General features: G+C 35.0%; 1 protein-coding gene across 4 annotated transcripts in view; it reads left to right on the forward strand.

The window, feature by feature from the left end:
• Window positions 1-18,040, forward strand: part of scaper (S-phase cyclin A-associated protein in the ER) — a 213,899-nt gene that overhangs the window by 175,873 nt on the left and 19,986 nt on the right. For all 4 annotated transcript variants that reach the window (XM_087310256.1, XM_087310257.1, XM_087310258.1 and 1 more), the window contains 1 exon segment: window positions 6,683-6,832. In XM_087310256.1, coding sequence (XP_087166382.1) covers window positions 6,683-6,832 — 150 coding nt within the window.

Genomic DNA, 18,040 nt, shown 5'->3' on the forward strand with positions numbered 1-18,040 from the left:
TTAAATTAGCAAAAACGCGTTCTGACACGCCCTAAAATCGTTTGCGCCCTGCGCTTTGCGCTCTGTGCATGGACCGTCAAAATAGAGCCCATAGTCTTTCTTTACTTCACTACCAGGCTACATTTTTTTTTCATAACTTTTGCAGATAAACCAAAAAACTACACTCTGAATTTGTAGCTACATCTAAGCCCAACGAAGCGCACACAGAAGAAATACACTGTCTCAAGTGTTTTATGGAGTCCAGAAGACCATGTTTACCTTCTGAATAGTGCCGCAGCCGTCTGCTCACATGATTGATAATCTATCGCTCTAGTTGTGTTTACAATCTGTGATATCCTGCCTCTTTGATTCAAAGCTCTGCAGAAGACGCTTGAATGCGAGATCTTCTTCTTCTTCATGGAATGCTGTCCATCCTGTTAGAGCTCTCTGAATCTGACCCGTCTGCCTAAAATAATGCAACACAGCTTGTTTTTGTCTTGTCTTCAATGTATTCAGACCACCGGTTTAGCCTTCAGCTAACGGCAGATATGCGTGTCCCTCAGACAGATGCTCTGAATGTTTGGTGAAAGCAATAAAATGCTCTTGGGCTTTCATTAATGCTCTCGTTTGTACGTCTGCGCACACAAATGAGGGTGTAAAGGCATAACCCTAATGGTCCAAATGCCCCCAGAGCCACTGGTAAGGATATCAGCGTTTCTTCACAGAACAAAGTTAAATGGGTGGATGTAAACACACCTGACCTCTGACCTCAGGCCAGTCATGTTGAAAGCTGGGGGTGAGTAATGCGGATGGAGAGTGGCGGGACGTGCACAGGCTCTGCTCGTACTTCAGTCAGCATGATAAAGAGACTAAGTCGCTATCGCTAGGCTAAATCATCATGTAAACACCTAGGTGTGAACGAGTAGGGCGGGAAGCTTATGGATTGCTTGTGTTGGAGATAGTTGTTGTAGTTCTGTTGTAGATCGTTAAAATAGTGTGGATTTGTCTCATTTTTTTCTTTGTAATTGACGTCATTATTGGAGAAAACTTAATAGTGGCTGTTTTACTAACTTAATGGAATAGTTTAGCCAAAAAATGCCCAATATTTGTTAATTTACTCACTCTTAGGACTCTTAGGAGATGGTGAAGTCATGTACAAATATTGTAATCATTATTATTTAAAATGATTATGAGTAGGCTGTATGACCAAAATATATTGGATTGATTGATTGATTGATTGATTGATTGATTGATTGATTGATTGATTGATTGATTGATTGATTGATTGATTGATTGATTGATTGATTGATTGATTGATTGATTGATTGATTGATTGATTGATACGTTGGCTGGTAGGTTGGTTGGTATGATTGTTGGTACATTAGTTGGTAGTACATTGGTTGGTTGGTTGGTTGGTTGGTTGGAACGGTTGGTTTATAGTATTGGTTGGTAGTTTGTTGTTTGGTTTGTTGGTACATTGATTAATATGTTGGTTGGTTAGTTGGTTGGTACATTGTACAATGGTTGGTATGCTAGTTGAGTACGTTGGTTGGTTAGTATATTGTTTGGTTGGTTGTTATATTGGATGGTTGGTACATTGTTTGGCTGGTTGGTAAGTTATTTGGTCAATTGACATGATGGTTAGTACATTGGTTGGTAGCACATTGGTTGGTTGGTTGTTTGATTGGTTGGTAGTACATTAGTTGGTAGTTTGTTGTTTTGTTGGTATATTTATTTCCAATTATGGAAATAAAATAAGAAATTAAAATAAATTACAAAATATGTAGAAAATAGTGGATGATGAGTCGTTGAATTATTTAATAAATAATATACAGCTGAGATGGTGCAGCCATATACAAATATTATGATCATGATTATATAAAATGTTTATGAGTAGGCTGTATGACCAAAATAAATTGATTGATTGGTTGGTTTATTGATTGATTGATTGATTGATTGATTGATTGATTGATACGTTGATACGTTGATTTGTAGGATGGATGTTATGATGATTGGTACATTACTTGGTAGTTCATTGTTTGGTTGATTTGTAGTATTGGTTGGTGGTTCGGTGTTTGGTTTGTTGGTACATTGATTAATATGTTAGTTGGTTGTTGGTAGTTCGTTGGTTGGTTGCTATGTTGGTTGGTTGGTACATTAATTGGTTGGTTGGTAAGTTATTTGGTCTGTTGGTATGATGGTTGGTACATTGATTGGTAGCACATTGTTTGGTTGGAACTTTGGTTGGTTGGTTGGTTGGTAGTACATTAGTTGGTAGTTTGTTGTTCGGTTGGTAAATTTATTTCCAAATGTGGAAATAAAATAAGAAAGGAAAATAAATGACAAAATATGTGGAAAATCGTGGATGATGAGTCGTTGAATTATTTAAAAAGTAATGCACAGCTGAGATGGTGAAGCCATATACAAATACTGTGATCATGATTATTTAAAATGATTGTGAGTGGGCTGTATGACCAAAATAAATGTATTGATTGATAGACTGATCAATTGATATTTTAGCTGGTTGGTTGGTATGATGGTTGGTACATTAGTTGGTAGTACATTGTTTAGTTGGTTGGTTGATCATACATTGGTTGGTAGTTCACTGGTTGGTTGGTTTGTAGTACATTGGTTGGTAGTTTGTTGTTTGGTATGTTGGTACATTGATTAATATGTTGGTTTGTACAGTGGTTGGAATGCTTGTTGAGTGCGTTGGTTGGATGGTACGTTGTTTGTTTGATTGTTATGTTGGTTGGTTGGTACATTGTTTGGTAAGTTGGTAAGTTATTTGGTCAGTTGATATAATGGTTGGTACATTGGTTGGTAGCACATTGGTTGTAACGTTGGTTGGTTGGAAGTACATAAGTTAGTAGTTTGTTGTTTGGTTAGTCTATTTATTTCCAAATGTAGAAACAAAATAAGAAATTAAAACAAATTACAAAATATGTAGAGAATAGTGTGTTTGAGTATGTTTTTAGAGTCGTTGAGCATAATTTTTTAAAATAATTCATCTGAGATGGTAATTCCGTTACACCTCAGGTGTGCATTATTATTGGAGAATTAAATGGACATTCTGCTTATATTACTTTTACCATACATGAAAACACTGTTCAGATGTTTTCATTCAGGCATCTGCAAAGTTTTGTCATCAGTTAACTCCTGTGTGTAGGGCGAGTTTTTTTTTTACATCTCATCCAAAGCCTTCTGGTTTGTTTTGATGTGATTTTTGACTGTGAAATAACTGAAATCATTCACTGTAATGATCTGCAGCTGTAAAGTGGTCAAACCTACCTGGGTCTACTTAACACTGTGTGTTTATCTGAAAATAACTGAACACTTTAGAATGTTCATCAGCCAATCAGACGCATTTCACATCTCCATATAAATTAATAAATATGTTTGCATATAAATGTGTGTGCGCGTATATATTTAAAGTAATTAATGCCAAAAACGACTAATTAGCTAAAACTAACTATAATCGAAATGTAAATGAATTCAAACTATTATTAAAAAAACTCCAGTAGCCTGTAGTCTGTCATCTTTACATAATTGCTTTGCTCACATATAAGTTTACTGGAGTTAAATACAAGCAAAATTATTTTTGTAACAAAATAAACATAACTTATGTGTGTTTAGAAAAAATATAACTGCTAATCATTTGAATATTTATTTTCTTATTGTAATTCTATGGTAACACGTCAATTTTATTCATATAAAAAATTGTTAAGTAAAAAAAAAATTAAGTATACGACGGAATGTTAATGCGAAGAGTAGAATATCACCATTCAAACATCAAATCACTCTTGATTCTACATCCCAACAGCAGTGTTTCTCTGTATTGGTTTTTTGCTACACTTTTGAATGAAGCAAGGTCTGTAGTGAAGCAAAGTCAGCGTCTCGCTCCCATCACGCATGCTGAGATTTTTAGGTATTGTTGTTTGTGCTTGTTTAGACTCTCCGTCCCAGAACACTCTCCTACCCAGCAGAACATGTCAGTAGTTTCAGCGCTGACCCTGAGGCGCTCAGTCATGTTGACATGTTTAACAAATACTGTCTCTAGACCAGCAGATAGCATCTCTTTAGTTGAGGGAATTGGGGGTCTTGTGATGGGACTACCGATTCAAGAACCAGATCCACCTTCACTGGCCGTCATCGACTTGTACTGTAGATCCCCTCCTGATGAGAAAACTCTTGTTACATTCTTCCGCAGAAGAGTAAATATCATATTAATTTTTTAAATGTGTTGTTTTTGTTCATATAATGAAGTCAACAGTGTCGGTGGCCTTTCTGGTCCTCTGTTATGCTTTTATGGATATTAGTTTTCATGCTGTTGAGTTGTTGCCTCCTTTAATAAATAAATGATTTATTGACTGAAACATATTGTCATTAGTTTTCCTGCACAAACCCATGTACAGTCATGTGAAAGAAATCAGGAGAGTCAATTGAATTTTATAGCTTTCTGTATAAGAATGTAATGATAAAAATGATAAATACATAAAACACATGCTGTCCTTGGCTGGTCGTAAAATTTGAAAGATAAAACCTAGGGATGATAGATTTTGGAAGTGAAGCTTAATCATGATCATTTTGGTCAATATTGGTTAATTATAATGATTATGAGTGGAACATATGATCAAAATAAATCGATTGATTGACTGATTGATTAATAAGTTCATTTGTTGGTTGGTACATTGGTTGGGTTGGTTGGCTGGTACTTTAGTTGGTTACCTGGTTGGTTGGTTGGTATGTTGGTTGGTATGCTGGTTGATAAGTTGTTTGGTTGGCTGACTGGTTGGTTGGTACATTAGTTTGTTGGTATGTTGGTTGGTTGGTATGTTGTTTGGTAAGTTGTTTGTTTGGCTGGTACTTTGGTTGGTTGGTATGTTGGTTAGTTGGTTGGTTGGTTGGTTGGTTGGTTGGTATGCTGGTTGATAAGTTGTTTAGTTGGTTGACTGGTTGGTTGGAACATTAGTTTGTTGGTATGTTGGGTGGTTGGTATGTTGTTTGGTAAGTTGTTTGTTTGGCTGGTACATTGGTTGGTATGTTCGTTGGTTGGTTGGCATTTTGTTTGGTTGGTTGATTGGTTGGTTGGTTGGTACACTCTTTGGTTAGTGGATATATTGGTTGGTTGGTATGTTGTTTGGTTGATTGGTATGTTGTGTGGTAAGTTCTTTGGTTGGCTGGTACATTGGTTGGTATGTTGCTTAGTTGTTTGGTATGTTCCTTGGTTAACATTTTGTTTGGTTGCTTGGTATGTTGGTTGGTTGTTATGTTGGTGGGTTGGATGGTTGGTTGGTACACTATTTGGTTGGTTGATATATTGGTTGGTTGGTAGGTTGTTTGGTTGGTTGGTTGATTGGTTTGTTCATTGGAACATTATTTGATTGGTTGGTTGGTTGGTTGGTTGGTTGGTTGGTTGGTTGGTTGGTTGGTTGGTTGGTTGGTTGGTTGGTACACTATTTGGTTAGTGGAAATATTGGTTGGTTGGTATGTTGTTTGGTTGATTGGTATGTTGTTTGGTAAGTTCTTTGGGTGGCTGGTACATTGGTTGGTATGTTGCTTAGTTGGTTGGTATGTTCCTTGGTTGGCATTTTGTTTGGTTGATTGGTATGTTGGTTGGTTGTTATGGTGGTGGGTTGGTTGGTTGGTTGGTACACTATTTGGTTGGTTGATATATTGCTTGGTTGGTAGGTTGTTTGGTTGGTTGGTTGATTGGTTTGTTCATTGGAACATTATTTGATTGGTTGGTTGGTTGGTTGGTTGGTATGTTGATTGCTTGGTGGGTACATTCCTTGGTAAGTTGTTTGGTTGTTACTTTGGTTGGTACGTTGGTTTGTACATTGGTACATTGTTTGGTTAGTTGGTATGATGGTTGGTATGTTTGTTGGTTGGTTGGTTGGTTGGTTGGTTGGTTGATATATTGGTTGCTTGGTACGTTGGTTGGTTAGTTGGTACATTGGTTGGTACTTTGATTGGTTAATGTATTGATTAGTTGGCTGGTGGGTTGGTATGTTGGTTGGTAAATTGTTTGATTAGTGGGTATGATGGTTGGTACATTGTATGGTTGGTCAATTAGTACATTGTTTGACTGGTATGTTGGTTGGTTGGTACACTGATTGGTTGGTAGTATGTTGTTTGGTTGGTTGGTATGTTTGTTCATTCATTATTTATTAATGCATTATATTGTTTGTTTGTTTTGTTTACTCATTTTATTTATTAATTGATTACTATCAATCTGCAACTTTGAAATCAAAACACGTGTTTTGATTATTGTCTTTGTGGGCAAATCGAGTGATTCAGCTTTTCACATTAAAGCTGTGAGTGTCAATTTCAAATACAAATATTAATATGACTAGTTCTCATTCAGATTTGCAAGCTGGAGTTTTGCTACTGACTGTCTACCTTAATATAAATGTATGTGTGTTTTGTGACGTATTAGGACACAAATGTGTATAATGACATGGTTACAACACCAGTATTATAAGCACATGGTGAATTATGAAGACACTGCTGATGTTCCTATTTATAAAAGCAGATAAATTTTACATAATGAGTTTGTTCAGAAAGTTAAACTACACAGTTTTTTTAAGGTGTAGAGTTGAGGTAGAGCAATAGAAAATACAGTTTGTACTGTATAAAAACAATGTAATCCTATTAATGTTCACACAAGTAACAAAAACCAACCTGTGTGTGTTCTGTGCAGGGTGTTTTAGGAGCGGAGGGTCTCTCTCTGGCCTTCAGACACATTGTGAGCTCTTTGCTGTGGTTTTGCTCTCAGCAGAGCTCAGAGGATCTTCTTCATGAGCTCATCATCTGCGTCGGCTACTTCACCGTCAACCACCCCGACAACCAGGTGAGTCATCCTCATTACTGCAGCTGCTTAATATACACGCATATTAACATGTTAAGGTTTATGAATGTAGTTATATGAGTGTACACTGAATTTTGATTCTGTTACCAAATATGGTTGTTCACTTGATAAATGGTTATTATTGTGGGTTTTTGTTCTTGTTGTTGTTTTAGTAAATAATATGATTTATATTAATTATTATATAAATACATTAAATGAATTTCGCAATATCACTAAAAATGATTGTGTAGGATTTCAACTGCAACATAAACTGGCCCCTGAAGGATGGGCAAAATCATATCATATTTCATATGTTTTAAACCAGTTGAGCTACTGTTATTTATATTATATTATTAATTATATTTTTATTTATTAAATTATATTATTTGTGTGTAAATAATTGTGTTTATATGTATATAATTTTAACAAGTATAATATTTATTAATATATAATTTAATTTAATATAATATATTTTTCTCACGTAAGAACATAAAGGTTTTTCCATATATGTTAAGTTTATAGTAAATTAATATGTTCAAATATATTTTATGAAATTGCTGTCATATTTTCAGGTTATTTATTGAATGTCTTATTTAACATATCAAATGTTTTTAGCCTCTTCAAACTCAAACAAACACTGTCGCCACAAATGTGATTCAATCAAAGGGTTAATCATCACAGATTTTTCTGAATGAGGGGCAGTTTGCAAGTAATGGTGTTTTGCAGGCCAGTAAAGGATCCTCTTGTGTCCGTCACTGAGGTGTGTATAATGTTTGCTGGTCATTAGATCAAGAGCAGGTGTACTTTACTCCTTACAAACATCCAGCACAAAGGCAACAAAAGCAGGCTGTTGAATAATGCAGGGCTCTGGCACCTCTGCTGGCTCTGTGCTGTGCACTCACTCGCTCGCTCGCTGCAAGCATTGTTGTGGTCCGCCTGGCAGTCGTCCCGCTCTTTGTTGGTCCCGGTTGGAGAGGAAGGGGCTCGGCTCACCTGGCAGAGTAGATCACCGATCACAGATCAGCCTGGCGTGGAGAAGTGCGAGTCCCTGATAGCGTTTGAATGCTCTGTTTACCTGGATGCCGCCACTGTGTGTCAGGTGTGACTTAGGCCACACTCACTCGGGTTTAAGTTATGCGCACATCACACCCAGTGCTCCCATTTCTTTTCTATTGGTCTTTTTTTAAGTTAGTAAAACAAATAAATAAATAGATAAACATGAGATCATCATGAATGTGTTTATTAGCATTATCACTGAGTGAACTTTATATCTTCAGTCATTTAAAATTACACAGCACTTAAACCACGATTCACACAGTTAGGCAAGGTACATTAGCATTTTATTTTTTGATATTTCCAAAATGATGTTTAACAGAGCAAGGAAATGTTCACAGCATGTCTGATAATATTTTTGTCGTCTGGAGAAAGTCTTGTTTGTTTTATTTCGGCTAGAATAAAAGCAGTTTTTAATTTTTTAAACACCATTTTAAGGACAAAATTATTAGCATCTTTAAGCTAATTGTTTTTCGATAGTCTACCGAACAAATCATCGTTATACAATAACTTGCCTAATTACCCTAACCTGATTAACCTAATTAACCTAGTTAAGCCTTTAAATGTCACTTTACGCTCTATAGAATTGTCTTGAAGAATATCTAGTCAAATATTCTGTACTGTCATCATGGCAAAGATAAAATAAATCCTGCAAACACAGCACACGGTTGGCTATACTGTGGTGTTGTTGTGAAAATGAATAATCTTTTAATCTCCACAGCCAGGGCTGGCGCGTCCATAGAAGCGAACCAGGCGGCCTAAAGAGAGGGCATCGGCGACATCTTCTCTCTTTTGTCCGCGATAATCCCCCCACCGCCGCGATTCTCGCTGTCGTACGCACAATCACAACCCCGTCTCTCGTTATCACTTTCAGTTTGAGGGCGGCATGATCATCTTTTGCCTAGAGCACCAGTTTAGTTTGCTCGGGCCTTGCCTGCAGCCGAATCAGTCTGTGATCGTCATCTTCGCGTCATGATCAGTCCCGTGATCCCCTGTGCCACCACTAGTGTGTGGAGGGAAAGCGCGTGCACATTTTAACGGAACTGTAAGTACATATTTGGAGATGTACCGTGTCGACGTCGATGCGATCCAACAAAAGATTCGAACCCAACTCTATTCGTTTATTCGACTCTGAGTTAAATATTTTCCTAAAGAGTCAATAGTTTTAAACATGCTGCACTTTCAGATTTAAACCTCAGCTGGATGTTTTCCAACCCAAGCTCATTCTGAAAACGTAGCCCCGCGGACGTTACTGGAGACCGCGATTTACGTGGCCGGAGGTATGTATGGCTGCATTTCGTTTTTTGCAAGCAAACGCTACGCGGTGGTGTGACGCCGCTCCTCTTCTTCGGCTCAACCAGTTTGTCTGCTTAGCTCGTAGTGTTACGTCTGCGGAGCGGAAGCCCGGAGGAGGAGGAGCCGGCCGTGGCGACGACCGGATTCTATTCCGGGGAAGAGCGGTTCCAGAAATCAGGTTAGATGAAAACAGAATCCAAAAAATAAAAGCGAACGACTTCGTGACGGGGCGAGAATGCGATCAAAATTGGCTGAAAGAGGGCTTTTGCTTTTCTTTTTTCGACGGCTTTTGTAAATAGTCACTTGGGTTTAGGGAAGGAGGAGGGTGGCTGGGTCGGCCGCCCAGTCTATCGTTCAGTCAGTCAGTCAGTCGGACAGACGGTCTCTCGACAGCAGCCTCCGGTGGCTTTTCACGCGAGAACAGTGCGGGCACGAACGGTGCGCGCTCCCGAGAGGCGTTCGAGACGCGAAAAAGTGCTCGCATCGGCCTCTTGCGGATTCGCAAAAACTACACAAATACTTACCTCCCGGGACGTATTTCGCGGTCTCCAGAAACGTCCGCGGGGCTACGTTTCCACAATGAGCCTGGGTTGATGTTTTCATTCCCCCTTAGAGCTGTGTTACACACTGCATGAAAGCTTATTTTTAAAAACCCATAATAGGGGTTCTTTAAAGTCAAAGCAGAATATCTCATGTTTTTCCGTATCGTGCGTGAGCTGTCAATGTAGATCTGTGTTTTGTATCTGACCTGTTTGTTGCAGTGCAGTTTGAATGCAGGTTTCCAGAACTCACAAATCGTCCAGATTAAAACCCAAAAAAACAGTTCGGATTTCTGTCCGCTCGATTGGTGCGTCTCTAATCACAACCACGACGTCTTAATGTCCCCTTGGGAGATGGTGAAGGGAGTCCTCGCAATTTATGGCCTTCTAATTTAAAACATTTTTGCTCTTAATTAAAGAAACGGCCTCTGTTTTTATGGCGGTTCAGTCCTCCAGCACTGCCGCCGTCCAATTTAATTATTTTGATGTAGGTAATTAGCATTTGTTGGCCATTGTTGGCTTGATTTGCATATTATATTGGATAATTAAATGAGGGCTGATGATTGAATTAAAGGGGGGGGGGGGGGGGGGGGGTGACAGATGATTGGGTTTTGGGAATAACGCCTCGTGAATATTCATATCTTCCCAGCCCACTTTGCTAATTTGACAAAGTCTTTAAACCTGTGACTTCCCTTCAGGACACAAGCTGCTGTTTTTAATGCCGCCGTTTGGCTTCTGGTCAGGGTTTATTATTGAAAACAGCGCCGGTGGCGGCAGCTCTGGCAGGTGCTGGAAAAAATGAGATCAAGTTATTCGGCTGAGATGCATTTTGGCCAAAATTCTTGCTGCTGGGTCGTATAAATGTTCAGGTTTCTTGGATGCACTCGTTTGCGTGTGTGTTGCTGTCTGAAAGTGGTGTGACGGATTGAATTGTGGCATCATTTTACATGGTTTTTACCTCTTTGCATGTGGCGTGTTGGTAAAAATAAAAAAAGGTTTGAGCTTTTTCTGCCTTGCACTGCGTTTAGCTAGTGTTTTTCTATCCAAAAAAAAAAGTTTAACGCACATCAGCATGAATTGGAGTAGTTTTTGTTTACATGAATCTTTTAAAATTTAAATTACTGTATTAATGTTTGTAATATTCTTTGTCATTTTCCTGTTTGTAACCATTTGGGCAAAAAAAATCTGTGCCGAAATAAACCCTCTATAATTGATGATAAAATACCAATCATTTATTTATTTATAATTTTTTAATAAACGTACAAAATAATATTATTTTATTCCAAAATAAAAGTTATTTTGTTCATGTTAAAACACCTATAATTATTTGTTTTGTTTAACAAAAGTTTTTAGAAATAAAAAGAACAACAATAATATAAAATTATACACTATATAATATTAAATAGTAACAATAATATTATTATAATATATAATAATAACAATAATAATATTATTAATATTAGTAGTAGTAGTAGTAGTATTAATATTATTATAGCTATAATTATTATTATTGTTATTATTACTTTTGTTGTAGTTATTATTATTATTATTATTATTATTATTATTATTATTATTAGTAGTAGTAGTAGTAGTAGTAGTAGTAGTATAGTATAGTATATAATAAAATATTATAAATTAAAATATTATGAAATAATCTAGTTAAGTAATTATTAGTCAGTTGTTTACAGATCACAGTGATAAAAATAATAAAAATGAAGAAAATATTCCAATATACAAAATATTGTTGTTGTAATTAAAATATTAAATCTTTTACTTATCACTAATAAAATTATAAATCAAAGTTTATTATTTGTATGCGATTCCTATTCTATCCTTTAACAATTCTATCCTATCTAAGAATTAATGTCCTAATTTTGAATTATTACTAACTATTAATAATAATAATTGTAAAAATGTATGAAATACTTTATAGTTCAGAATTATTATGTGATTTTTTTCCTATTTTAATACAAATAATAATTATTATTAATATTGCTATTATAATTATTATTATTACTACAACTATTATTATTATTATTACTACTATTATTATTGATATTATTATTATTATTAATACTGATAGTATTATTATTATTGATATTGCTTTTTAAAATTTTATTATTATTATTATTACTACTGATACTATTATTATTATTACTACTATTATCATTATTGCTATTATTAGTTTTATTATTACTATTGCTATTATTATTACTATTATTATTATTATTATTATTATTATTATTGATATTGCTATTATTATTAGCAGTAGTAGTAGTATTACTACTAAAACTATTATTATTATTACTACTACTACTACTATTATTATTATTATTATTATTATTATTATTATTATTATTAAATACTTTAAAGTTTACTAATATTATAGTCATTATTACTGGTTTCTTTAATTTTTTATACTTTAATTTATGAATAATAATAAAATGTGTTATTGAGTGTCAAATCGGCATATTTCAGTGAGTTCTGAAGGATTTTACTAAATATTTACATATAAAACCATTTTTATTAAAAACAATAAAAATGTTAAAAAAATTTCACTTTTATTTAATGTCTATATTAGCAGCTTTGAGATTTTCTGCAAAACCACTTGAATCTAAAGGACCCTGCACTTTTTAAACAGTAGTATGTTGTCTATAACACACATTTTATTTTGACAGAAAAAAGAAAAGTTACTGCCACAGTTGCTTGCAAAACTTCAAAATCAACCACAACGAGTCCATTTTCATTTCATCGTTGTTATTTTTTTTTGCCTGTAGCAACAGCAACCAATCACGTGAAGCACTTCAGCACATTTACACTCAATTAAATGACATAAACACGAGCATAGATCTGGCAGTGCTGTATATCCACATGGAGAAATGGAGAATATTTGACTGTTTCAGGCTAACGTAAGCACTGGCAGAAGACTGAGACACAGCCTGCCGGTGTTTACATGTGTGCATCTGAGAAATAATGCAGCAAAAACTACTGCTGCGCATTTCTTCTGCCCATATGGAGATTATTCCGGGGCTTCAGAGCTGATAGCCTGTGTGTTTAGACTCAAGGGGGCAAAGAAATTCATTTGTAATTTTCTTTAGAGTCAACCTGAAACCGAAATGGACCCTGTTTACTTTTTTAACACACTCCTGGTTCTTACTTTGAGCAATTCATCAGAGCGTGTTATTACAAATGTAAAAAATGTCTTCATTTGTTAAAAACAAAACCTAAAAAAATAAAACGCTTGTAATTGATGGTCATTTATTTATTTTTTTACCTTTTTTATTAACTATAATAATATTCTATGCAAAAGGAGGTTATTTGAATTATTATTGGGGTTGTAATTTGTAATTTTTGTTTTCTTATAAATAAAAATAATAATACAAATACAAGTTGGTTTACTACTAATAATTTAATATTTAATAATTGATTTACAAAATATTATTATTATTATTTATTTTTTATTAAATAAGAATATTTTTTGTTTTATTATTATTTATTATCAATAAAATGTTGGAAAAAAAAGATATATATATATATATATATATATATATATATATATATATATATATATATATATATATATATATATATATATATATATATATATAAATGTACTAAATACAGATTTTATGTATTTAAAAATACATAAAATGTATTTTTATGTATGATGATTTTTAAGTTAAGATTATTACTAATAATGTTAGATCTAATAATAGATGTACAAAGTATTATTACTATCATTATAAATTAAATAATAATTATAGTTGTTATTATTTTAATAATATATTCTAAAATCATGTGAATATTTTAGAAAATATTATGTGAAATATATATATATATATATATATATATATATGTATATATATATGTGTGTGTATATATATATATATATATATATATATATATATATATATATATATATATATATATATATATATATATAAATTATACTATTATATTTTTCCATATAATGTCAACACATTCCAGTTTTTTACGTTGAGCAATTAATCTGAGCATATTTTTACACATGTAAAAAATGTCTTTTGTTGTTAAAGAAAAGCACTACCACTAAAATATGAGGGTAAAAGCAAAAGGTTTTCATTTCAAATAAAGGCTTCAAAAAAGAAATCTTTTGAAGGATTAATCATCCAGTAAATCTGAAAAAAAGTTGCAGTTAAAAAAAAAATATATATATATATATATATTTATATATATATATATATATATATATATATATATATATATATATATATATATATATATATATATAGTACTCAATGCAGTCTTATGGGAATTTGTAGTTTTTAAATATAGTTATTAAAACAGTGTTGGAAAAATCTCTGTTAAAGAGAACTTGAGAAATATTTTTAAAAATAATTAAAAATCTTACAAGAGGGCTAATAAGTATGCCATATGGTTAAAGTCAGAATGATTCGCCATTCTGTGAGTTTTTATTTGTTTTTTAAATATTCCCCAAATTATGTATAACAGAGCAAGGACATTTTCACAGTATTTCCTATAATATTTTTTCTTCTGGAGAAAGTCTTATTTGATTTATTTTTACTAATATAAGCAGTTAATTTTTTTTGATTAACCTGCTTTAAGCTGAATACTTGTATCTTGAAAAATATCTAGTCAAATATTATTTACTGTCATCATAAATAAATAAATAAATAAATCGGTTATTAGAAATGAGTTATTAAAACTATTATGTTTAGAAATGTGTTGACAAAAATCGTTAAACAGAAACTGAGGAAAAAATATTTTACAAAATTTAACAGGAGGACAAATATTTTATATTTCAACTGTATATTATTTAAAAAAATAAACACTATAAACATTATATTATTTTATATTATGTAATTATTAAGTTGGCATCACAGTGGTGCAATGGGTAGCACAATTACCTCACAGCAAAAAGGTCACTGGATTGAGTCCTGGCTGGGTCAGTTGGCATTTCTCTGTGGAGTTTGCATGTTCTCCCCGTGTTGTCGTGGGTTTCCTTCGGGTGCTCCTGTTTCCCCCACAGTCCAAAGACATGCGCTATAGGTGAACTGAATAAGCTAAATTGGCAGTAGTCTATGTGTGTGAATGCAGGAGTGTATGGGAATCCTCCGGGTGGATATTGAGTGGCGTTTTATTGTCAGTAGCATGATTAATGCTAACAGCCCTTTTAGCCTGTACACCTCCAAAACAGCCATCCTGAGCCAATCCCTCACACTTCTTATCATCTCACTCCCTCCTAACATTTAATCACACATATCGGTCTCTCCTTCACATGTTTGATTCTTCTCTACAACCGCAAGGCTATCAGCTTCAGCCCTCAAAGCCTGCTGTTTGAGTGTTTGTAATCCTCGTTTAACCACCGTTGAAATGCTTCCTTCAACAGTCTGTTACCGCATTGATAACCCGACTCTCTTGATTAGACCACCGCGCTCCACTGTTACTGAAATCCACCAAACAGCTTTGGTTTTCCTTCAAACCCAGATAAAAAATGTGAAAGATGGACAACTGTGATAGATTGACGACAACAAGGTTGATTTACGGCCTCCCTGAAGGGGGGGGGTTCAGGTTGAGCGTACTGTTATTAGCCATCCTCTGTTGAACTGCATCCCAATCATCACAAATACTGCAGAAGACCTACTGGAACCCACAACAAGCCATAGAAATCGGTCAAGTTTGGTGAAGGAAAAATCATGGTTTGGGGTTACATTCAGTATAGGGGCATGCAAAAGATCTGCAGAGTGGATGGCAACATCAACAGCCTGAGGTTTCAAGACATTTGTGCTGCTCATTACATTACAAACCACAGGAGAGGGCGAATTCTTCAGCAGGATAGCGCTCCTTCTCATACTTCAGCCTCCACATCAGAGTTCCTGAAAGCAAATAAGGTTAAGGTGCTACAGGATTGGCCAACCCATTCACCAGATATGAACATTATTGAGCATGTCTGGGGTAAGATGAAGGAGGAGGCATTGAAGATGAATCCAAAGACTCTTGATGAACTCTGGGAGTCCTGCAGGAACGCTTTCTCTGCCATTCCAGATGACTTTATTAATTAAAAAATTTGAGTCGTTGCAGAGATGTATGGATGCATTGATTTTGTTAAAATAAGTGTAATCTAGAGGCCTTTGCCTTTCATATAAGCCACTTCTGATACCAAAAAATCAACTAGAAGTCAACTTATTATTTGTTGTTCCTAAAACTTGGATAAGCGACAAGACTTGTCAGGTAGTGTAGTATCTTGAGAAATATCTCGTGAAATATTATGTTCTGTCATCATAAGAAATATACAGGAGGGCTAATAATTCTGACTTTAGCTGCACTATTGAGTTGTCTCTTTTTTTCTTTCCGTTTAATTTTGTTTGCTTGCCCATAAATCTCTCCGAGTTTCGAGCTCCGTTTGCGTCTAATGCTGTGTTTGAGCAGGATCCAGATCCGAAGAAAAGATTATCTTCCGCCAGATCGAAGACGACGCTTGATTTATTAGGCTAACAATACTGAGTCAATGATGGTTTGCCAATAACCTGGCCCTTTTTATGGTGCTTTCATAACAAAGACACATTCCTGTTTTTTTGTCTTTTAATTTTCTGTTTACGCTCATGTACCAGTCGCCGTCAGCTTGTCTGGATGGGGCGGTAGGCGCTGTTTTAGATAAGATATTTCAGCCGTAGCTTCCTCTTCTGAGTGCTCTCTTTTTGCATCCTTGTAGTCTTATCAACGTTCTGTCATCCTCTCGCTTTGGTTCATCTTGAAGGCAGAGCTGTAGATTTGTGGTTGTTTTGCAAGAACGGACTCATCCCGGGCCCAACGAAAATCTGCTGAGGTGTCTTGGCAACTTGGGACATTTGCGTCATCTCCTCCCCATTAATATCTGAAGACATGGCTCGGGCCGTTTTCACACTGAAAGCAGTGCAGATTAGTCCATCGGTCAAAGATAAAATGAACAAAAAACTATCATATTGTATACTTTTAACGTGTTTTACAAATCAAATAATACCAGATAAAAACAAATAACAAAACAACAGTGTAAAAAAATGCTGGGTTCCATGCAATTGCATCTTGTTGTCCTAAGACAAATCGATTAAGTTAATTTCATTGTTTTTACAAGTTTAAATGGATTGAACATAAAGCAATTAAGTTGTCCCCCCCAAAAAAACTCAAGAATTGTGTTTATTTAGCTAGTTTTAAATTAGTTTTAAACATGTGGCGAAAAATATTTACAATTTTTAAATAAAAAAACAGATTAAATAACTTATTTAACCATGCAAAGGATATACAATGCATCTGGAAAGTATTGATAGCTCTTCACTTTTTCCACATTTTCTTTATACTACAGCTTTATTCCAAAATGGATTAAATTCCTTTATTTCCTCAAAATTCTACGCACAATACCCCATAATGACAATGTGAAAAAAAGATTTGTTGAAATTGTTGCAAATTTATTAACTTTAAAAAACCAGAAAAATCACAAGCATCAATATTCACAGCTTTTGCCGTGAAGCTCTAAATTGAGCTCAGGTACATTCTGTTTCCACTGACCATCCTTGAGATGTTTCAGCAGCTTCATTGGAGTTCACCTGTGGTCAATTCAGTTGGTTGAACATGATTTAAAAAGAAAAATTTCTGCTGCTCTCAAAGTTCAAATGAGCACAGTGGCCTCCATCATCCGTGAGTGGAAGATGTTTGGAATCACCAGGACTCTTCCTAGAGCTGGCCGGCAATCTAAGCTGAGTGATCGGGGGAGAAGGGCCTTAGTCAGGAATGTGATCAATAACCTGATGGTCACTCTGTCTGAGCTCCAGCGTTCTTCTGTGGAGAGAGGAGAACCTTACAGAAGGACAACCATCCGTGCAGCAATCCACCAGTCAGGCCTGAAAGACTAGTTAGGATAGAGAGAAAGATGAATGCAGCAATGTACAGAGACATCCTGAATGAAAACCTGCTTCAGAGTGGGCGACAGGTCATCTTCCAGCAGGACAAAGACCCAACGCACACCGCCAAAATATCAATGGAGTGGCTTCACAAAAACTGGGTGAATGTGCTTCAGTGGCCCAGCCAGAGCCCAGACCTAAATCTTATTGAACATCTCTGTAGAGATCTGAAAATGGTTGTACACTGTCGCTTTCCATCCAACCTGAAAGGGCTTGAGAGGTACTGCAAAGAGGAATGGGCTAAAATTCCCAAAGACAGGTGTGCCAAGCTTGTGGCATCATATTCAAAAAGACTTGAGGCTGTAATTGCTGCCAAATGTGCATCAACAAAGTATTGAGCAAAGGCTGTGAATACTGATGTACATGTGATTTTACAGGTTAAATTTACA

The sequence above is a fragment of the Danio rerio genome, chromosome 25 (genome assembly GCF_052040795.2).
Source record: "Danio rerio strain M-AB ecotype USA chromosome 25, GRCz13ab, whole genome shotgun sequence".
In the NCBI taxonomy this organism is placed as follows: domain Eukaryota; kingdom Metazoa; phylum Chordata; class Actinopteri; order Cypriniformes; family Danionidae; genus Danio; species Danio rerio.